Source organism: Penicillium pulvis (genome assembly GCF_028828015.1).
Source record: "Penicillium pulvis strain IBT 33274 chromosome Unknown contig_23_segment0_segment0, whole genome shotgun sequence".
Taxonomy (NCBI): Eukaryota; Fungi; Ascomycota; class Eurotiomycetes; order Eurotiales; family Aspergillaceae; genus Penicillium; species Penicillium pulvis.
This window is the reverse complement of record NW_026643075.1, coordinates 3,460,464-3,481,991: the sequence shown is the minus strand read 5'-3', so window position 1 is coordinate 3,481,991 and position 21,528 is coordinate 3,460,464. Positions and strand designations below refer to the sequence as shown.

Genomic DNA, 21,528 nt, shown 5'->3' with positions numbered 1-21,528 from the left:
ACTACTTCAACCACTCATATTGGCTCCACCAAGTAGATGGCATATACTCTGCTGCTAATCATGCCTCGGACCTTAAGCGATTACTGGAACCACGGCGAATTTGATAAACGTGTTACAAAGGCTACAGAAGCTTAAATTGACCTTTATTGGCATTGGCAGAAGTGAACAGTGAACAGCTTACGAAGTTGGTAATGAAGCCAGCAAGGTCTGAGACGCGGCGTCGAAGGGTGTGCTCCTGTCAGACTCGTCATGCGAGAGAAGACAGCCCCTCAGTTTTCATTAAGCAAATCCAAGGTTTTGGCCCACAGTCTGGCTTCCATTTCAGGACTGTACGCCCATGCCGCATAACCGGGTCCATGCCGCTGTGCAGGATCGGCTGGTGGTGCGATTTGACAGTCATCCAAGTATTTGCCTCCAGTACCTTCTAGTTCCTTGGCCACTGCTCCCCAAACAGCGGTTGCGGCACCTTGTTCCGGGCTTTTCCAATAGTTCTTCAAAAAGTCGTTTTTCTCCCAGTCAGCTTTCTGCTCGTCTGATACATGGCGAAGAAGCTCGGTCGCGATAGCACCGGGATGCAAACTGAAAGCATGAAGGCCCTGGGCACCATATCGTCTCTCGATTTCGTTCGCTGTCCAGACGTTGGCGGTTTTGCTCTGGCCATAGGCCTTCCAGGGCTCATACTCCCCTTCCAGGCTGAGATTGTCGAAGTGAACGGAGGAGACACGGTGAGCACTAGACGCAACAATGATGACCCGAGAGTTGAAAGCCGGGGTGGATGAGGAAAGGAGGCGAGATTTTAGGAGATTAAACAACAAAAAGTGGGCTAGATGGTTTGTTCCAAATTGGGTTTCAAATCCATCTGCCGTCTGGCCTTCTGGACATGCCATCACGCCGGCGTTCGCGATGAGGATGTTCAGAGTATCAGACTTTGACAGGAATTCCTTGGCGGATGCACGCACAGATGCCAGAGAGTTCAGGTCAAGGTGCAAAAGGTGGACTCGGGGGCTTGCAACTATCTCGCCCAATGCGGACTTCGCTTTCTCTAAGTCGCGAGCAGTAAGATATAGTGTTGCCCCAGTGACGTATAATGCGCGCGCGGTCTCTATGCCCAAGCCTGATGAGCAACCTGTGATTAGGATCACTTTGTCGGTCAAGGCATCTTCACGGCCTGCGTCTTTGATGATTTGAAGGGCGGTGGGACGGGCGTCTCCAGGACCTTTTGGCGACTGGTGGACTTTGGTGTACTTGGATTCCATGCTGAGACAAAATGAATCGATAACTTTTTATGGGTGAGTGCGATCTGGTTAGGCACAATGTGAAATAGAAGAATGGGATATGAAGGATCTGTTACATGCGATTGATCATCTGTACAGTATTTATATTTTTGTTTCTATTGTCTGAATTGGTCTCCGTTAGAAACTAAGGATATTCGGCGTTAAGGGGAGGCAATCCCCGTTATGTCATGTCATCCGTGTCATCACCTAGATTAATTCGCCCGTGGTTTATTACTTGTAGACTTTCAACAACGTTCCCTTGGCGGTTCTTCGGCAAAAGATCTGCAACGCCAAGCAAACTTCGGGCAATGATGACGAATGAGGTGCCAAGCACAGAGTCGCTGTGGGGAAGGGTCTAACCCTGCAAGATGTTGTGGGCCTTCCACAGGCCTTCACTCCAAAATCTGGGCTACTCATGTGAGGGCGACATTTACGAGATGTGGAGCACAAAGGCTTGGAAATAATGTTTGGAAGCAATGAAGGATTTTGGTCTTGTGCTCTTACAGACTGATATTGAATAGGCTTGTAGCGAACCGAGCCCTGGAGATCTTTATTCTCCTAGTTCGGACCTCGATGCACGATTTAGAAACAGCCACTCTTAGGAAGAAGATCAATTTAATGAAGATGTCATCCCTCAGCATAAATCATTTTAGTTGCATAGCTGAGACTCAAAGACATAATTCACAGCGCTACGTTCCGCCAAGGGCTGATAGCTCCAGACTGAGATCGATCCAATAATGAAGACGCCAGATGCCTGGTATTCAGTTTGCGTCCCCTTCAATAATACTTTCATTAGCGAGAACCTCCAAGGAAGCAGCCATTAATAGGTAAAGACTAAGTTAACGGAAGTCAGCGCCCTCCGGAATTTGGGAGATACCACTGCTGAACATAGGCGGGGGTTCAACATCCTGGGCCCTTGGTCACGCTCGTACGCCACGGGCCGGCAGCCCCGAAAACCTTCGCCAAGACTGTGTTAATCAGGGCTGACAGTATACTGTTTCTCAGAATAGGCGATTATGTCGGCGATAAAGTTTACTCCGCTCCAACCGACAGACATGATGGCTTGATTCTTACAAACCAGCAATGCTGTATTACCAACCAAGTTAGGTGCCGCATTGTATACGCGAGAGTGTAGATGTTGAGACTACGTGAGGATAATCAATATCTGTACCCGTTGCAGAAAAAAACTGGTCTACGATGTCAGGTAAGCACAGAGATTTTCTTGAGTCTTCTACATCAATTCGTACAACATATTGTGAGGATACAAACTTCAGAGCAGACCTACTGTATATTCATCGCGAGGTCCTTACACTTTGGGGGAGATGCCAGGACCCACCTATAATCCTTTCATTGGTGATTCAACTAAACAAATAGATCCAATCTCGGATCTAAGCTCGCCAATAGTCTCGCCTGGGATATGGCAGCCTCTTATTTCCGACTAACTCCGTTGATGCTATTACACTACTTTCGGCTGACAGCCCTAAGGTTTGTCTAGACGGTGGCTGACCTGCTGCCCCTTAAAGCCGATCCCGCCGGGATACAAATTGAGATGACTTTTAAAAGCAAACGCAATATTTATTTCCTTATTAATTTCCAGCCTGCTTGGTTCCATCTCTTGTTAAAATTGCCAGACGGCTGAATACTCAACCTGCTTCCAGATGTTGGACTCAAATACCGTTTGGTTTAGTGCGTGAATGGAAAGGAGATGAAGATTGCCCGGGGGAAAAATACACATTAAAGCTAACTAGATGCAGTCACTGGTTGTTCCTCTGGAATAGGAAAGTCCCTAGCGAGCGCTATCCATGCAGCCGGCCACAACATTGTGGCCACTGCACGCAATGTCGATACACTCTCTTACCTCCCTGACGAAGCAAATGTTCTGAAAGTTAGCCTTGATGTTATATCTAGAGAGGCTATCCTTAAATCTCTATCTGCTACCGTAGAGAAGTTTGGTCGGCTTGATGTGGTGATAAACAACGCAGGATATGCTCTCATGGGAGACACAGAGGCCATGCCTGAATCGGACGCTCGGCTTCAAATGGAAACACTTTTCTGGGGTCCAGTCCTGATCACCCAAGAAGCTATTCGCATCTTTAGGGAAGTCAATCCAGCTGGAAGGGGTGGAACAATCGTTCAGGTGTCTTCCATTGGCGGTTACCTGACATTCCCAGGCAGCTCATTCTATCATGCCGGGTACGTCATATTTTCTCAATAGAATGATTGAGTACTGATTTGATTATAGCAAATTTGCGCTCAGTGGCTTCACTCAATCTTTCGCGAAAGAGGTGGACCCGAGCTGGGGAATCAAATTTCTGGTGGTTGCCCCGGGTGGCATTCAGACCAATTTTGGCTCAAATGTGCACCTCGAGCATCGTCATCCCGCGTATGATACCTTGACAAGCCCGTTCAACCAATTGGTTCAGTATATGATGAACCCAGCTGTCCAAGAGACATTTTCTCAGCCGGATCAATGTGCTAAAGTTCTCTTTGATGCTGTTGTGAGCCAAGACCAGCGACCCTTGCCCACGAGGCTCTTGATGGGCGCTGAGACCATTGCACTCTTCGAAGCTGAAAATGAGAGGGTCTTAGAGGAGATGAAAGCTTGGAAGGAAGAGACAATTAAATGCTCTGCGGGAGGCGGAGTGAAGGATATACCTAATTCCTGAGTGGATCGTAAATCTTCCGAGGTTGGGGCACCTACTAGTACTATCTAAGGTGCCAATGCACTGACTGTTCGAAGCGAGCAGAGAAATAGCCACTCAGCTATAATTAGTCTGCCGCTGCACAATAATTATCCTTGATTATGAACGTCATTCTTCGCCCCTGCATATACGGAGTAATTTACTATGTTGCTGTTATGCCGATCTATACCATACATATAAGCTCCACAGCGATGTACGCCACGCCAGCCCCCGGGCCGACCCCAGTTAATCGCGCAATGGCCCTATAGATACCCCTGACAGACAAAAAAAATCTTCTACAGATCTACCATATTAGTACCTGATGGTGAATTGCACAAGCACTGCGAAGATTTGGGGTCGCCCCTTTAACATGTCGATCCTTCCTAAATCGATGTCTATACCATTTGACTATAAGCCCCCTACTTGAATTAGAAATGGGGTCGAGATACACTTGTAAAATTGCGGGCTAGTATACTATCGAGAAACACATAAATAAGAGCTCGTCGTTCGTGGAATTGGATTCTTCATCAACACATTCCATCAGCAATCCAAAGCACATTCTTCCAACATTCAACTCAATCTTCCAAAGCTTCAAAGTTCTACCAACTCCACTTCCACAATGCAGTTCTCCCAGTTCCTCGCTATCGCTACCTTCGCCGCTATGGCCTACGCTGCCGCCCTGCCCGCTCCTGAGGCAGCTCCAGTCGCAGCCCCCAACGCCGATGCGGAGGCGGACCCTGGCCTCTGTGAGTCTATCAAGCAAATCAAACAGACAGGCTGCGAATATAAACTAATAAACTATTCTTTTAATAGTCACCGCCCTTCTTCGCGAGGGCTCGCACTGCACCGAGGGTGACTGGCCTTGCGACAACTAGATGCGAGGATTTCTCGGCTGGGCGATAAACTTTCGACATCAACTGATCACGTTCCAGTACGGGTGGATTTATAGAAGAGCAATGAATTGGCTGGCCAATCATTCGCTTACTGTATCTAATGCTCCCGTTGAGATCCGATGTTGATAGATTTGTTCCTTGTTTCCTAGATTGACAATGCAACTGGTTTGACAGAACGCGTCCTCAACAGCTACTAAGTTAGTAAAAGATAGCACAAGATATCTCACAAAAAAAGAAAAACTGTTCAGTAAGTACAGAAATCAAAGTTCTCACTCGCGTGTGTCCGAGTGTTAGCCCGATTGCCAATCAGATACGCTTATCGGTGCCCCACTAAACAACAACTTCTCCTGCCTCATTCACTTCTGTTCCTGCGTCACGCAAGCAGTCACTCAAGTTCCACCGTGCTACAAAATTCCCAAACAACCAGTTATCGGTTCCAGTCGACTTTTCAAATCGGGAAAATCCAGCACGAACCATACCGGAATCCCGCAACAGTCGCGTTAACTCAATTGCGCACGAGAATTGAATCAGCCTTGCCTGGAATCTAGATCCCACTAGCTCTTCCGATCTACTCTATTCAATAATCCAACAAAATGGCCTGGGCCAACTCTACTCCTGGCTCCGGGGGTCGCGCTACCCCGACTGTTTTTGAGCAACAACGCGAGGAATTGGTTCGCGAGATTGCGGTGGTATGTTTGCTACTCTCTAATTTGCACACTTCTTTCGTTTGTTGATTTTTTCGTGTTTAAGGGCATGGAGCAGGTGCTTCAAAACATGAATAAGCTTAATCGGAATTTGGAGAGTATCATCACGGTATGTATCGCATGGCGCTTTCAATCTCCGTGTCCATTGCTGATTAGATTAGGTTGGTAATGAATTTAGCTCCGTGGAGGCTCTCTGGTCACAGTTTGAGAACTTCATGGGTCAACCAGAAGAGAATGAGGAGAGTGGCGAGAGCAAGCGGAAGGTCAGTGGGGAGAGTGAGGGCCATCCGATAAAGAAGGAGGAAGATGATGAAACAATGCTTTAAAGTCCATTGCAGATTTGATCTTGACATGGGCTTGGCGTCTTTTTCCCTTCTGCTTGCTAGATACCATTACTTATCACTTGACGAAATATCATGCTTCTACGTTTTACGATGGATTGTTCTTAACATCAAAGTCGCAATGTATTCAATAACACATAGGAGCTCGCTCGCCAACATAACATATCAGATAACATAATTGAGAACACCAGTCCCATGCATGCCAAGGCAAAAATGGCAACGACCCGGATCATGAGAGCCATGAAGAGAACAGGAGGGGTCATGAGGAAAAGACACAGGGGCAAGCCAAAAAAGAAAAAAAAGAGTCAACAAACAATGTCAAATCGAGAAAGCCGCCTCCAAGGAAAATAATCGAGGGTTGTTTGGGAGCGCGCAGCGTCTCCAAACGCGGAAGAGAAAAATTTTACAATTGTCCAGCTCTGTCCAGCTTGCGCCAACGTGTCACAAACACGAAGGAATAGGCAAGATAGCCGACAAAGCAACCAGGCTGTGATCGGGCCGATGAGAAGATAAGAGAAAAAAATAAAAAGTCATATCAAGGGTAGTGAAAAGTCAATTTAAAGGATCTTGCAGGTCCGCTTCTTGACCTTCTTGCCCGGGCGCCCGCCACTAGACGGCTTGACACTGTTGCGGTTATTTGATGTTGATGATTGCTTGGCGGGTTTCCAGCTTTCTTCTTCGGTTGAGACAACAGTGTCGACTGCTTGGGCGAAGACGTCGTCAACACCACGCATCTCCTTACTGCTGCACTCCACGTAGCTGGCTCCCATCCGGTGGGCCACAGCTTGACCTTGTTCCGGGGTGATTGGTGTCAGGCCTTGTGTCTTGAGGAGTTCAATGCATGTGCGTTTAGAGCGGAGATCTGACTTGAGGCCAACCAGGATGATGGGAGTTGTGGGGCAAAAGTGCAGGACCTCGGGGTACCACTGCTAACTGTTAGTGATGGGCAATAATGCATATAAAAGTGTTGGGCTGACCTTATCAACGACGTTTTCCAAAGATGCGGGACAGTCGATTGCAAAACAGACAAACAACAGGTCTGTCTCTGGGTAGGACAGAGGGCGCAAACGATCATATTCTTCCTGTCCGGCCGTATCCCAAAGAGCTAACTCGACCGTCTTCCCGGATGCCCGGTGAACGGTCTGAGTAATGTAATTCTCGAACACTGTGGGGACATATTTCTGCACGCAGGATCAGTTATCGATCCTGCACGATATCGCGGGGGGCGCGGGGATGTAACCAACCTCGGGGAAATAGCCTTGCGAATAGCTAATCAACAAGCATGTCTTGCCGCAGCCGCCATCTCCAACCACCACAAACTTTTTTGAGTAGGAAGGCGGCTGCGTAATATTGGTAGCTTCCGACATCCGTCCACTGGAGAAACTGGTATTGGTACTGGCTGTGCCGTTGCTCACTCGGACACTGTGGCTGCGGGTTCGACTGTGACGTGGTGAGTGGGATGGAGGAGGTGTGGCAACGGAGCGACGTCGCGAAGCCGCATAATACTGGTCGTCATACATCTGGCTCATGGTGGATGGAATGGAAGGAATTCCCCCTTGTAATGCGGGTCTAAAAAAAAGGCGATTGAACGGCTATCTGCCTGGATCGGGGTTGGATGTGTATTTGTTTGTTCGGGAGAGGGCGTAATCCGGAAGTTGATGTAGAACTCAAAGTTGAGAAGAGGAAGAAATGAAATGGAAATCCGATCGTTCGCAGATCTAGGGATCGACTGCGATAAAGATAGGTGAGGGTCTGGAAGACCCGTGTTTACATGCACGTTGTTATGGCAACGGCGGCGCCTCAATGACGCCAGAAGCACGATCCTTCTTGGTTCAACTGTCAGTTTCGCCTTGGTTACTGCGATCTTTCCGATCCATTTACTTTCTTGGACTCCTGTCTCCGCTTGAAGCCCCTCAGCTGCCCCTCTTCCCCACTGTTCAGCTCGCCAGAACCGGATATCTTTGTTTCCCCTCGGGGCTGTCCGACATCAGGTGACCTACACACCACACTGTTCCTCGGGGTAGGTCGGCTAGAATTGCGAAAAAGGAACTAAAATTAGCCGGATAGATTAAATAAAGCAAGATACTTGGAAAAAATCCGACATGTTCAACTATCGGCTTTTGATTGGAGAGACATTTTGATGTTGGCGCTTCCTGTTGCCAGACTTATGCAGGTCAACGCACAATGGACTGTCGTGCATCGATACAATGCGCATAATGTTCCACAACTCAATATTCTAAAGATTGGAACAGCACTTACTACCTATTGGTAGCATTGGATAAATGTGGTCCAGATCGCACTTTCGAATTGCCCGGTTTCATAGCCATTTCTGACATGTCAACACAAGTGGGGGTGTTTTAAACTTTTCTTGCTTCCAAGGTTTCCCACTTCCCGTGCATCAAACCTTGGTGTATAGTTACATGTTGGTTTTATCTCAACGGTCCAGATTTTGGGTAAAAAATATATTCCGATGACTCCATTATTGATCCACTCAGGACCATCCCAATCCAGAAACATCAAGTAATGGGTATCTCGTGGGTATACATGACCGGGGTTTGCTCCAATTGATCCACCACCATTGATCTTTGAAGTCCAAGACAAGTAAAGATCGCCATTGGAAACTAGAATCTGACTTGCGATTGATATGTGACACCAATATTCTGTACTGGCTGTCTGTGCTGCAAGGTCAAGCGTGCTCAGGGGAAGATGGGGGTTAAAACTTTTGGATTGGCGATGTTCATGGGTGCCTAAATTCAGGAACACCGCTTTGTTTCTCACTGGCATTAGGCCCTCAGGCGTGGCCGATTCGTCGAGAGCCGGGATCTCGATCTTGTTGGGCTCATCCAGCTGATGCTGTTGCTCGTAAAGAAGCCGCAATGGGTCATCATTAAATTCATTATTCTACCCAGGGAGTCCCTGGTGATTAGAGTATCTCACTCCCGGACCGTTGAGAACGCACCCCACGACGCGTTCCAACAGAGTCGGCCTCTCAGGCGGGTAGGGGTGCAAGAGAGACGTGGACCTTTCGGGAATTGGGTATCGCCATCATAACCTTGTTCAAGCCTAGCTCGAGCAACTGAGCTTCCTGAACATGCGCCGCAATGACCCCTGTGGTTCTTCCGATCCTTGCTGCTCCGCCCCATTGGGACCGACCTCCTGCCCATGCCCCTGAGAGTTCTCTGTTCGATGCTTTCGTTGCGCTCGTTGCGCCCGTTGTGCTCGGTGCTGCGCTCGAAGCTCGGCCTTGGCCTGTCGCCGACGGATATCTTCCTCGGTCGGCACCATTGACGGTCGCACCACACGGGGGAAAGGCTTCGCCAAGGACCAGATGGGTCTCTTTTTGTTGGCCGGCTGCCCGTATGCCGGGTTTAGATCGGTATACCCGGGCTGCACATAAGTCTCATGGGCCGAATCCAGCTGCGACGTTTCAGCGGGCCTGGTCACAGTAGATCTGCGATGTGGTCGGGCTGCGAGGGTGGTTCCGGAGATAGATTCGCCTCGGGTACGAGAGCTACGGGTAGGAGAGGTCAGGCCCTCGCCTCGCGCAGTTGCACCGGACTATGATTTCACATGTATTAGGCACAGGAAGACTAACAGTGAAATTGTCTCTAGCCGATTGAACTCACCTCTGCTCGGGATCTCTGATCTATTTCTTTGCCTTCCATGGTGGGTATCGGAGTGGAAGTGGCTTGCAGATGGCGGTATTAAGAATTTTAAGGGTAAAGGGGCGTCAGCACTCGTTCTTACGAGCGGATTAGCCGATTAGTTGAGTATAATTGGCAATTGTGGATGAAAGTCCCCAAGGGCGAAGGAAAAGAAAAATTGATTACAGTGGATTTCGGAAAACTGAAGAACATAAATCCTTACTTCGGTACTTCGATCTCAAACTCCTCAGAGATTGGGCGAACCTGACGTAATGGGCTTTGGACCATCGAGATCTTTTGATTGGCGCTACTCAAGCTTTTCACAGTGGACTTATTTCCCTCGGTATAAGAAGGTGGCGCAAGCCTCTTATCTGTGATCCGTTCTCCGTAGTTCCTGTCCTGATCCACTTTAGGGCCTCTCCACCCGTGGAAACGTGCCGTCCCCATCCATTCTGCTTTGATGAGAGTTCAACTATTGATAAACCTTTAAGACTCCATAGGGAGGATGTGAACTCCGATTTGCCCCCCCGTCATGTACATTATACTGGCGATCGTCAAGTTGCAGCGCACTAAGGCCCGATCCAATATTGCCCACTTGGGATATGATCTGCGAGACGACCCTTGGTTTCCTTGAGTGTCCATCGACCATCTCAATATAAAGGGATGTACTTCAAATCCGACTTTCCAGAAGGGTTTGCAAGATACAGCGTCAAGGTTTTCAAAGGCTTCAAAATGATCAATTTTGACTTCAAATTATTTGAATGATATGCTAAGTCGATGTATAAAGTACACGATTGCAAGCTTTCGCAGCAATCTAATACGAAGGCCAAAGATCTGGTTAGCCTTCTTCAAACTGGCAGTGTTCCCAGGCTTAAGACCGCCCCGGTCGGCATTCCAGGCGTCAAATCCAAAAGAGCACGTAGCATCAGCATCTTTAGATTTCTGAACGTCGACTTCGATGAATCGACCAACGTGACGGCTCTCGCCCTCGCCACCGGGGAAGTCCAGGAGGAGGATCCCTTCCAAGTAGTCCTTTTCCTGGTGTGCGGGTTAGCCCTCACATATTCATTTGTATCTTTCCAAAACCAAAATCGGCCCTCGGCCTCATAAAAGCACCTTCGACAACAGCAACACGTTTCCTGAGTTCTTGCTGGAAGCTCTTGGGCGCGCTTTGATGTCCTTGAAGTTGAAGGAGGGAGTCACGTTTCTGCTGAGCTTACCAATGGTTCGAATCCTCCCGCAAACTCTGTAGAAAACACAGCTCTCCTCAATCTGGCTTTTGCACATGTTGTAGGGTGATTGTAGATGTATGAAGAAGTGAATCAACTCATGCCAAGAAAAGAGAAGTTGAGTAGTGCAGAAGGCCTCTTTGCAACCCCAAGCTGTAATGTACTAAGAATACGCTTATTTTCATATCCGGAATCTTCTGAAAGCTCTTTCTCCTTCGACTCATATGTCGGATTCTATGCCCTTTTGCAGAGATGGCGGGACGGTTACCGTATTAGGAAGGCACCCGCCACCCGCCATTCCCGTCTGGTCAAGGAAACCGGTCCTCGGTGGGAAAAGATGGATGGAAGATCCGGGTCTATTTGACGGGAGGGCTAGGAAGTATGATTGCAAAGTGCCACAGAGATAAGCTAATTAGTTCACCGGTCCCCAAGCTGCAAAGCCGCCGCAGGTGATCGGAAGTCGCTGTAGTGGGCAGGCGAGTAAGGCCCACCGGGCCTCTGTATAAATAAAGCTGGTTAGCTCATTCTTAAACCAATTATTGTCTTATTGATAGTTCGAGTAACATATTCTTTATTGCATCAATTGTCATATCAAAGCTATGACCTCATGGCTGCTTGGTTGTATGCATACTGCAAGTGTACCCACATATTTTGACATAAGGTTAGATCGACACCAGATCAGTTTCTGGACCATACAATTGACTGTTTTTCGCTTCTAGGCTTGACAGTGATACTTTATGGCTACCACAGGCTGGGGATGATTCGAGCTACGGTACCCTGAACGGGACGGTCGTTTTGTGTCTCGGAAAGCCAATGCAAGTGAAGGATTTCAAGTTGCACATCAGAGGAACCCACTATATCAAGTAAGTATTTTGGCGGACCGCTTTCACTCACGTCCAAAGTGTCTCACATTTCCAATCAGCTGGGATTGCACAGACACCGAAGGCCAGCACAAGCGAGTTCCATGGCGGGAGTCAATATTTTATCATCAGATCTGGAATTTCAAGAAGGCCTTCAAAAAGGGTCAGAATGCCTTGCAACCCGGAAACCACAAATTCCCTTTCTCAGTCAGTCTAAACAGCAGGCTGCCACCCACTATTGAGGGTCTGGATGACTGCTTTGTACGGTACAAGTTGACTGCGGAACTCACCTGCCCCTGGGGCATGATCAACGAGTCGCGCAGTATGAATGCTTCAAAATTGCAGGACGTATTCTCTTTCATGGAACCACAGGTGAGTGGTCACCTCTTTAAAGTTTCGTATGCAATGTCTAACCAATTCTTGTATAGGGAATTGAAGGGTTTTGGGACGAGAAGATTACCTACCATATTACCGTACCCGGGCATGCGCTCCCTCTAGGCTGTCCTATTAAGGTCGATATGCGATATATTCCTCTCCTCAAGGGTCTTTTCGCCGAAACAATGAAGGTGCGGCTTATTGAGGCTCACAGTATCTTCCAGCGATTTGGATTACAACCCGCAATACGTCGAACACGGGAGACCGTTGTCGCAGAGGACCTTGCAGAATTCGGACAATTCGAGGAACACCTCAGCCTTGAAGCGGATGGATATCAATGGCGGAACATTACCCACACCATCTTTATGCCAATGTCTCTGAAAGCATGCCGACCAACTAGCCGCTCTTCAGTTCTCGAAGTGACGCATTCATTGAAAGTGTCGATACGTCTACGGAATCCCAGTGGGAAATATTCAGAGGTATGGGTTAAATCATTACCAAATACCTTCTCCGCTTCAGAACTAATACAGTCTCAGATATCCACGATTTTCCCCCTGATTTTGTGCCCGGTTCCTGGTTCAAACCTGCACCAATCCTCCCAGAGCGACATGTTTCTTAGCTCTATCCAACCGCCCCCAGCTTATGTTGACCATGTTCGGGATCAGCTATACCTGGAATATGACTCGCCATGCATATCGAGGTCCAAGACAAGATCTCAGTCTACCTGCTCTCGGAATCCCTTGGGTCTCCATGGCATGGCTCCCTAGGTGACATCTCTCAAACCCCTTGCTACGAAACAGCGGTACTTTCAGGCACGCCTCGACTGGAATGCAGCCCATCGTACGCAGAGCACGAGTATTTATGATATATACAGAGGCTATCCCCAATGACCGAGAGGCATTCTTGTGTTAAACCACATTATTAGTCCACTTGATGTTCTTGCAGCGCTATGTGGTAATCTTTTTTTACATCTGCTTGCAAGTTTGAATCGCCCCTCATACCTAGCAAGTCCGGGGTAGAATTAGCGTGATAGCCCTGGAGTCACTTCCTATGCACGAGTAATATTGCCCTGCGTGATGGCAGCACCCAAACCTATAGACTTATCAACAGGCAATTGATTCCGCAATATTAGCTGGGTTATACGTTAAGATTATTATGGGCTTCATGCCTCACAACTCCAGCTTGCTGATTCATTGAGGTCACCCTTTCCTTTTTTTACATCCTGTTTCGGGTACGGGCAAAGAGGCCGTTGTCGCACCACACCCTCAGATGGGTCATCGTTCTTGAACTTGATCGCAACAACTTATGGACAGCAATATCCTTTTCAACCCAATCCATAAGCACACGAACAACATCGCGCTCTCGATCTTGGTACCCAGGGACACCCGCAGTATCAGTGAGGTCTAGAAACCGCCAATGTACCACGGAGCATCGTTGATAAATCCCTGGCAATGCTGCATACTGGAAATCAAGAACAATTGGTAGAAGTCATCCAGAGAAGAATCCTTCCCGTAAATAGTAGAGAAGTATTGTTAATAGAGATACTCACTTTCCCTAGTAGGGATGAGGCCGTCCGCCAGACCGTGGTAGTGAAGCAATTTACCCGCGGGCACGGAACTCAGACAAGTCAAAGTCGTCCACTTTGGTATCACCGGGGCTTAACGTATCGGCAAGCTCAACAATGCTGTAATCGTAGTTGTGCCAGTCCCAATCTGCGTGACATCAGATTCAGGAGGATCTTTCTTCTTAAACGGGTAAAGAAGGAAAAAGGACAGAAAAAGGTTCGAGAAAAGAATGGTAAAGGACACGAAGGTAGATGAGTGGTGCTATTATTTATAACCTGTTTACTGTTTACTTCTATTGAAGAGCGAGCATTATGATGACTACCAGCATATGGGATTAAGCTCGAATCTGACTATCACTACTTTACGAGGGGGGTATGGTCGACAAAGCCATTGTCATGAATACATACATGTACTTCATGTTGATATACTATCGTGGTCCTTCGATTCAAGACCTGATTGTCTCTGCAGTCATATTTGGCGCATGGAAGCCATCCCAAGGAAAAAACGACTACCAGATGATCCAATATTGCTCTCAGTGTCATCAACTTCCAATGTTAACACATATGTATCAGTGGTCAACATCGGAGTATCTACTTCAGCCTTGGCCCCTGGGTGACTAAGCCCACACATGGGGGCGGGATATGGGGCCCACTAAGCCGCGGTCACAAGTGATCTTCGCGACACCTCGAAACCTCCTGGCGCATCCAACCCTAAAGAAGAGAATCACTTCAACTATATCCTTTCCAACATCAAATCCAACTTTTATCCACTCCTTATGTCATCGCGCTGAGCCCCGACGTCCTGAATTGAGCGGCAGGCACCGACCTGTCCATGTATGAGGGCCAATCGCATCCAGATCGATAACACCGCACAATGGGAAAGGGCGCAATGGACGAGCCTGATGCAGGGCTTAGGAGTCTAAACCATTGTATGCAACTAATACCTGCTATCTGCGCACCCCTTTATGTTCTTTTAAATGATGCACGATTGCTAATTTTGACGACGCGACCTGATTAGATTCTAACCGACTCCCCCTCTGGCGCTATTGGCCGCGACAGAAACTCCTACCTTTAATCCGATATGAGACGCCGTATCTTGCGTGGATGCAGGAGAAAGTCCGCACCCCGACGCTGGACTCATACTTTGCCTTCACAGCCAATCTCGGCACCCACACGTTCTTCATGGTCTTCTTGCCCTTTCTCTTCTGGTGCGGCCATACCAGTTTAGGTCGTGGGTATGTTTTGACCTGGCTCGCGGAGAGCTGAACATCACTGGAGCTATGGCTAATTGGTGACGCCTTCACAGACTAGTGCACATCCTTGCTGCTGGTGTGTTCTTTAGCGGCTTCATCAAGGACTTGCTATGTCTTCCTCGGCCGCTGTCCCCGCCTTTACAACGGATCACAATGTCCGGATCCGCTGCCCTCGAGTACGGATTCCCCTCCACACACTCTACCAACGCTGTGTCTGTTGCCGTGTATGCAATCGCTCTGCTCAATTCCCCTGATTCGACTGTGAGCCCGCAGACAAGCTTGGCCCTCCAGATAGTCACATACCTCTATGTAACTTCCATTGTTTTGGGTCGGTTATACTGTGGTATGCATGGAATACTTGATGTGGTCATTGGCTCCATTATGGGCGCATTGATTGGTCTTGCCCAGTTCAGCTGGGGCCCGGCGTTTGATGAATACATCCTGTCTGCATCACTGAAGGGGATTTTGGTTGTTCCCATTGCTATCCTGATATTGGTTCGCATTCATCCGGAACCGGCGGATTCATGCCCTTGCTTTGATGACAGCGTTGCCTTCGCGGGTGTGACCCTCGGTGTTGATGTGGGCTCCTGGTACTTCACTCAGTCTAGCCTTGCCTGGGCGGAGCCTCTTCCTGGGACCATTCCATACCGCTACGAGAGCCTTGGCTTGGCGAAGACCGCGATTCGTCTCGTTGTGGGAGTTTTGTGTGTCTTCGCATGGCGGGAGATCACAAAGCCCACTCTGCTCCGCATTCTACCTCCCGTTTTCCGCAGCCTGGAGAAACTTGGACTTCTCCTACCTCGGAGATTTTTCACTACTGCCTCGTGAGTGAGATTTGCTATTTGCCCCATGTGAAAGACTTCTGACCAGTACCAGCCAATATACAACCGTCCCATCCAATTTGAAGGACCACGACGTGCTTCCTAACTTTTCAGAAATTCCTTCTCTCATCACCACCATGCGCCACCCGCGTCGCCGAGCCGTTTCGATCGGTCCCCAGTCCGAAGCTGACGCTTATGAGACTCTGGCTTACCGTGAGAAACGCCGGCGTGAAAGCCAGTCTGGTGGCACCCGCGTGTCGCCCGCTGACGGAGAGAACAAGCCCAACGGGACCCCTCTGGTGTTTAGAAAGCCCACGACAGTAGATGAGTATGAGCACATGATGGGTAGAGGTAGTCCACAATCGGCTGCCGCGGAGACAGATTCCAGTATCCCACGATCCTCACCACTTCCCCCGCCGGAATACGACACAAGGGCGGATGAGAAGGAGGTGTTTTCTCAGATCAAGAAGCCCCGTGTGCGGTACGATGTGGAGGTTGTGACAAAGCTAGTTGTGTACGCAGGTATGTATTTTTGCTCGGTATCTTTGCGATCATCACGCTGATCTGTGTACGATTCAGGGATTCCGTGGGTCGTCATCAATGTGGCACCCCCTGTGTTCGAACTGATTGGACTAGGGGTTTCCCTGTAATTACGTCGCATGGCCTTCGGTGCTTTAGCATTCTGTGCGTCCAACTCTGGCTGCTGCTCAGGGTCGATTCTGTTCAGCAGACCATGCTATAAGCGTACTTTTCTGGGACATATTTTAGGTTGCGCATGTACATATTGCGACCTGTATCTTTAGGTCTAACTGTGTCCCCTTTCGTTGGACATAGCCACCCACAAGACTTTGACACACCATGACCGCTACAGAAAATTCATCCTAAAATAGAACATTCAGACCACCAGGACGTTGATGTTCATGTTGTATGTATACCTCGGTTTATACAAGGTTCTTTATAGTTCGCCCTGCATATTTCCCGATGTGGTTAGACCAACTTAGTCATCAATGTTCCCGATGATGAAGCAATCGCGGCGCGATTAACCCAAGTTACAACTCTCTCGAAGCAAGTCGGCTTTGGTCGCTCTTTGAGAATGGAAAATTCTGGTGTCTTTACGTTCTTTCACCTTCGCTCAATTTCCAGCCATATTCTTTCAGCTTGATCGCGTCCGTCGCGTCGATAGCTTGCTTTCACCCCATCCCAGCCATCGCCTTTCCGTCTCGACATACTGATATCAAGTGAATCGCCACAATGGGTCTATTATCTCGATTCTGGCGCAAGGCGACGGCGACTCCCTCAAATGGCTCAGCTATATCCGTCGCTACCGAGAACCCTTTCTCAGCCAGCAAGGGCTGGCAACCAACTGGGCAGGAGGACTCTCAAGGTATGGACCACTACATTCAAAAACAATCGCATTGATGGTGGCTCACAGTCATCTCGCCTGTAGATGACTTCTCTATGCATATACCGGGCGCATTTCCCTCATCACCTTCTCTGTCCCCACGGCTTGCGCCAATTGAGCGCGTGGAGGACGATGTACCAACACAGGAATTCGATCGTATGGAGATCGATGTTCCCTCCATACCAGAACTTCGCACCGACCTTGGGGCTCATCTTCGGCCTACAAGACTACGGCGGGCACCGAGACCAGTTCCCAACCAAGCCTCACATCCTCCATCCACCTTAGCACCGAGGCAAGATGAGGTACACCAGGATGGCATGGAAATCGATGACCCATGGGCGGAACGATTCAGGGCATACGAAAAATTACCATTTGGTCAACCTGTTTCTGCCGTACAATTGGTGCATCCTCAAAGGAAGCCAGTTCCGGTGGATCGCACCGCGTCCATCTTTGCATCAGAATGGGAGAAGCTGGAGATTGAAAGAAGAGAACTAGAAGGCGTTGAAGGGCGCCCAGCAAGGATCAGACCACAAGGAGAAAGTGTGCGCCAACTATCGTGGGACTGGCTGGATAAGGTTTCAAGAGCCATGCAAAGTTCCGGTGTGGTGGCTCAAACTCTCTCTGGAGATGCCCTATACCAAAAAGACATTGCCACTTGCATCAAACCGCTTGCTTGGCTCAACGATGAAATCATCAACTCGTACCTTGCCGTTATAACGCAATATCTTCAACAGTCGGCTGGGAACAAGGCGCCAAACGACCGACCTCGATACCATGCTTTCAACAGCTTCTTCTATTCCAGCCTTCGCGATAAGGGATACGACGGTGTACGCCGATGGGCCAAGCGAGCGAAGATCGGTGGTGAGGGGCTGTTGGAAGTTGATACGGTCTTTGTTCCCGTTCACGAGTCCAGTCATTGGACACTGCTGGTAGTTAGACCGGCGGATCGAACAATTGAGTACTTTGATTCCCTAGGTGCGCGAGGGGCACGTCAAGTGAAAATAATTAAATCTTGGCTGCTTGGAGAGCTTGGCACTAAGTTTGTTGACTCAGAATGGACGATACTCCCCTCCGCCTCGTCTTGCCAAGACAATGGCAGCGATTGTGGCGTGTTTCTCTTGACAAATGCGAAAGCAATTGCCTTGAACATCGAGCCTACAGCATTCGGAGCTCGTGATACCACATTGCTACGAAGGAAGATCGTGGCAGAGATCATGAACGGTGGCCTTCATGGCGAGTTTAGTCCAGTTGATAAAACAGGTGCTATCCTGCTTTGATATCATCTTTAACGACTAATCACCTAGTTGTCAACCTCTCGACCAGATGTCCGGATATTGCATTTAATCCCTTGGATCCCTCAACATATACCGGAAATTTGCAATCCCCCCTCTCTCATCGCCAACAAAGTCCCTCTACCTTTATCATCTCCTCTACTGTGACAATTATGGAACGTTGTCCAATGCTAACTACGTTCATGGCATTGGGCTTGTTTCTTTCGGCGTACATGGCGAACTAGAATAAAGAAGAACTGCGGGTTCATAGTCTTGGGTCGCTTCGGATCGGAGTTATCTGTTTTTCCCCCTCATTATTTGATTTGATGCTTGAATGAATGCAAATGATACCCCATTGTTAATGCTTTGAAGTGGAGTTTGAGAGAATTCTGTTCTGCCTTTGTCTCTCACGGTTTAATACAATAATTTGAATCTAGAACCAATCTATATCAGAGAGTTTAATTCGGTCCGTTCTTATCTCAGACAACAAAAAATCATTCGCAGTGAGAACAGAGGCTTGAAAACCATGCCATTATCTGCCTAATAATACCATTCATTCAAAGCCCAACCCATGAGTGCCTAGTGGGCCAACAGGAAGATAACATAGGAAAGGGCGAATTCAACCAGAAATATACACGTTAGTTCGAGGTGAAGCGCAGCTCATCAATATTGCAAACACGCCGGCATCTTGGCTCAGTGGGTTTGCCTCCCTTCCCAGGCTCTGCATGCTTTTGCTTTTTCTTTTTCTTCTCCCGACACTTGTCGCCCTTCTTTCCCTTCTTGCACTTCTTCTTTTTCTCAGTGGCCCCAGTCAAAACCTCCGTCTCAGGCTCAAAGAGCTCTTCCAGTGATTCTTCGTCCGCAACTGCAGAGTTATTGACAAAAGGCCGTTGATGCCCACCATGATTATTCTCCGGAGGAATCTTAGACAAGCCATTTCCATCCGAAGACCGGTTATACGCCAATTCGATGTACTCAATACCGAGAAAGACCTTATCCCCAACTCTCATGTCGCCTGTCCAAAAACCGCCGTCGCTCCAGAGATTGATCACAAGCCTGCTTTGCAGATTGGGTACACGATAAGACTTGACATCTTCGAGTTCACCGTTCACGTACCAGCGAGACCGATCAGCGTGCCAGTCAAGGCGATGAGTTGACCAGGTTGTCCAAGGCACTGAAATGTTAGCAACTGTTGCTGCGCCTGGAATCATGCGATCTGTGAGAGGGTCGTAGTCTGGCTGATTAGCGTATCGGACTCGATAGGTGGGATCGCTTGTCAGGATCTCGATATCAGACTCACAGTTCTTCGCGTGGTAAGTGAAGATACCGATGCAAGCACCGGAGGGAGGTTTTCTGGTATCCTGGGGTGCAGAAGATGTTGTGTTGCGCATGCTGGACCCGGTGTTGAGGGCTGAGACAAGAGGTTGGTTTGGATCCGTCAATGGCCACTGTGTGCTCCAGGGAGGTTGCGATACATGCATACTGGCTGGCAAAACACGCATACGAAGGCGCAGAGAACAGTGGAAAATGTTCTTCACGCGAGTCTCAATCTCGGCGGTAGATGTGAAGTCAATATTGCGGATGGCACGCAAGACGAGGTACGTTGCTTCCGGGTCGTTGTCTTCATCGTCTCGAGTGAAGAAAACGTTTTGTTTGGAATTGATCATGGCCACCGGTGCTTCGGGGGTTCGGGGGCGGTGCCATCTCTGGCTGATCCAATCCTTGTCAAATGCGGTTTTGAAAAAGTAGAGGGAGTCATTGTGGAAATCATCTTTCTCTCCACCATTGTCCTCATCGTCCTCGTCATCATCCTCGTCGTTACCATCTTCGTACTCATCAAGTAAATCTTCCCAGTCTTTCCTTTTCGTGTCATTGCGTTTGTCAAATTCTGATGGGTTTGAACCAGCTTGCTTGAGGGGAACGGAGCGGAAGTCCCAGAGCTTGTAGTGTTGGAAGTATCCTGGGTCTGCTCCGGATACAGTAAAGCAGTCACAGTCTCGAGGACTCTTCCTAGTCACAACAATAGACGGGTTGTTCACTTTCGGGTCGCGTTGTGAAGAGGCAAGTGCAAAGAAACAGATAACTATGAGGCTCAAGATGCCTATGGACGGCATGGGTCGCTTCATATTGGGTGGCTGCAATCAAATTATACACAGATGAAAAGCTCCAGAGATCACAGTATCTCTTTCTTCCCTCTGGCCAAGATTCGCGGTCTGCTTTCCAATGTACGGAAGTCGCAACCCAGCCTCGACTTAGGGCTCCGCGGTTTCCCGATTTAGATCCCCCATGTTTTTGGAAAACGCAGCGGAGCATTGAACTAAGAACTTCAAATAGAATAATAAAGTATACACAAGTTTGGACTTTTTCCCTACGTTCATTTCCATGGCCATATCGATCCATTTTGGTATTTGCTGTTTTCTGAGTTCTGAATCACATCGGTACATGCTGCTCGCAACCCGCTTTGCAGCGGCTTCATGTCAACGGCATGCGTATTCACAAAGATGAAAATTACAAAGACCGTTGCAAGCTATTATCTGGGATCAAATTTCGTCTGAGTAAATATGCATCAACAAAGAAAGCTAGAAAGTAACAGAAAGTGGAGTGGGAATCTGCAATTTCATCCGAGTCCAAGATATTTGCTTTGTCGGGATTATTGGAGGCCATCACTCCCCTTCGGAAAAAGGATTCGATGGGCTAGATATTATAAATTCACCCATTCAGAAGACCAGCTGAGAAACCGAGATCCGAGATCCAAAGACTAAAATCACGAAGTGGGCGGTTTCAATCTGACCCCGCGCGCACTGCCGTTCTGGCGTGGGCTCAGGCAACCTCGGAAGGATTACTGCAGCATACGATATTGCTTAAAGGGAGCCTACGAGACTTTACTCTGAATACACTGAATTAGAAGGGTACACAAATCGTATTTCTGCTAAATCATGATCCAGAGATACCCAGAATCCAAGATATTATTGTAACCTTGAAGAGGGTGTGTGTTCCGGAGTGTCGTCACATACCTGTAGGTCAGCCTGAATGGGGCCGGTCAGCGCGAAAGGGCAAAATATAGCAATGAAGGCTGATTGGAGGATAGTTTGTCGCCAAGTGGCGAAAGAGGAGGGCGTCCAATCAGCCTGGCTAGTGGATCATGCATCGTGTCGCACTAAGGCACGCTAACAAAGACTAACGCATGCGGGCTCAAACTTTCAAGGTCTGGGCACA

The 21,528-nt window shown here is 48.5% G+C and overlaps 11 protein-coding genes across 11 annotated transcripts; 6 read left to right on the top strand and 5 right to left on the bottom strand.

The window, feature by feature from the left end:
• Positions 1-269: 269 nt before the first annotated feature.
• N7503_005588 (dehydrogenase with different specificitie) lies at positions 270-1,256 on the bottom strand (the record flags this gene model as incomplete). The annotated part of the gene is made up of 1 exon (XM_057065135.1): positions 270-1,256. The coding sequence occupies one exon, from the start codon at positions 1,254-1,256 to the stop codon at positions 270-272; it is 987 nt and encodes a 328-aa protein (XP_056922878.1).
• Positions 1,257-2,932: 1,676 nt separating this feature from the next.
• N7503_005587 (SDR family oxidoreductase) lies at positions 2,933-3,940 on the top strand (the record flags this gene model as incomplete). Its single annotated transcript, XM_057065134.1, has 3 exons — positions 2,933-2,960; positions 3,029-3,467; positions 3,517-3,940. 3 exons carry the CDS (start codon positions 2,933-2,935, stop codon positions 3,938-3,940), a joined length of 891 nt encoding a protein of 296 aa, XP_056922877.1.
• Positions 3,941-4,574: 634 nt separating this feature from the next.
• Positions 4,575-4,830, top strand: N7503_005586 (uncharacterized protein; the record flags this gene model as incomplete). Its single annotated transcript, XM_057065133.1, has 2 exons — positions 4,575-4,701; positions 4,769-4,830. The coding sequence occupies 2 exons, from the start codon at positions 4,575-4,577 to the stop codon at positions 4,828-4,830; spliced, it is 189 nt and encodes a 62-aa protein (XP_056922876.1).
• A 611-nt stretch (positions 4,831-5,441) lies between these two features.
• Positions 5,442-5,878, top strand: N7503_005585 (DASH complex subunit DAD1; the record flags this gene model as incomplete). The annotated part of the gene is made up of 3 exons (XM_057065132.1): positions 5,442-5,537; positions 5,599-5,661; positions 5,714-5,878. 3 exons carry the CDS (start codon positions 5,442-5,444, stop codon positions 5,876-5,878), a joined length of 324 nt encoding a protein of 107 aa, XP_056922875.1.
• A 572-nt stretch (positions 5,879-6,450) lies between these two features.
• Positions 6,451-7,422, bottom strand: N7503_005584 (Rho4-like protein; the record flags this gene model as incomplete). The annotated part of the gene is made up of 3 exons (XM_057065131.1): positions 6,451-6,819; positions 6,871-7,074; positions 7,138-7,422. The coding sequence occupies 3 exons, from the start codon at positions 7,420-7,422 to the stop codon at positions 6,451-6,453; spliced, it is 858 nt and encodes a 285-aa protein (XP_056922874.1).
• A 1,534-nt stretch (positions 7,423-8,956) lies between these two features.
• On the bottom strand, positions 8,957-9,558 carry N7503_005583 (MIP transporter; the record flags this gene model as incomplete). The annotated part of the gene is made up of 2 exons (XM_057065130.1): positions 8,957-9,451; positions 9,520-9,558. 2 exons carry the CDS (start codon positions 9,556-9,558, stop codon positions 8,957-8,959), a joined length of 534 nt encoding a protein of 177 aa, XP_056922873.1.
• A 732-nt stretch (positions 9,559-10,290) lies between these two features.
• N7503_005582 (uncharacterized protein) lies at positions 10,291-10,824 on the bottom strand (the record flags this gene model as incomplete). The annotated part of the gene is made up of 2 exons (XM_057065129.1): positions 10,291-10,575; positions 10,654-10,824. 2 exons carry the CDS (start codon positions 10,822-10,824, stop codon positions 10,291-10,293), a joined length of 456 nt encoding a protein of 151 aa, XP_056922872.1.
• A 549-nt stretch (positions 10,825-11,373) lies between these two features.
• Positions 11,374-12,768, top strand: N7503_005581 (arrestin family protein; the record flags this gene model as incomplete). The annotated part of the gene is made up of 5 exons (XM_057065128.1): positions 11,374-11,387; positions 11,486-11,629; positions 11,689-11,998; positions 12,055-12,480; positions 12,538-12,768. The coding sequence occupies 5 exons, from the start codon at positions 11,374-11,376 to the stop codon at positions 12,766-12,768; spliced, it is 1,125 nt and encodes a 374-aa protein (XP_056922871.1).
• Positions 12,769-14,261: 1,493 nt separating this feature from the next.
• Positions 14,262-16,333, top strand: N7503_005580 (phosphatase PAP2 family protein). Its single transcript, XM_057065127.1, has 5 exons — positions 14,262-14,494; positions 14,584-14,800; positions 14,872-15,642; positions 15,695-16,161; positions 16,219-16,333. Exons 1-5 carry the CDS (start codon positions 14,440-14,442, stop codon positions 16,287-16,289), a joined length of 1,581 nt encoding a protein of 526 aa, XP_056922870.1. The 5' UTR covers positions 14,262-14,439; the 3' UTR covers positions 16,290-16,333.
• Positions 16,334-16,890: 557 nt separating this feature from the next.
• Positions 16,891-18,318, top strand: N7503_005579 (SUMO protease ULP1; the record flags this gene model as incomplete). Its single annotated transcript, XM_057065126.1, has 2 exons — positions 16,891-17,023; positions 17,087-18,318. The coding sequence occupies 2 exons, from the start codon at positions 16,891-16,893 to the stop codon at positions 18,316-18,318; spliced, it is 1,365 nt and encodes a 454-aa protein (XP_056922869.1).
• A 632-nt stretch (positions 18,319-18,950) lies between these two features.
• Positions 18,951-20,438, bottom strand: N7503_005578 (glycoside hydrolase family 16 protein; the record flags this gene model as incomplete). Its single annotated transcript, XM_057065125.1, has 1 exon — positions 18,951-20,438. The coding sequence occupies one exon, from the start codon at positions 20,436-20,438 to the stop codon at positions 18,951-18,953; it is 1,488 nt and encodes a 495-aa protein (XP_056922868.1).
• Between the last annotated feature and the right edge of the window lie 1,090 nt (positions 20,439-21,528).

Excerpts from the sequence above, each read along its gene's own strand:
- N7503_005580 (XM_057065127.1), top strand. The coding sequence starts at position 14,440 with ATGGGAAAGGGCGCAATGGACGAGCCTGATGCAGGGCTTAGGAGTCTA. Across the intron at positions 14,495-14,583 it reads GCTTAGGAGTCTAAACCATT|ATTCTAACCGACTCCCCCTC; the intron begins GTATGCAACTAA and ends CGACCTGATTAG. Across the intron at positions 14,801-14,871 it reads CATACCAGTTTAGGTCGTGG|ACTAGTGCACATCCTTGCTG; the intron begins GTATGTTTTGAC and ends ACGCCTTCACAG.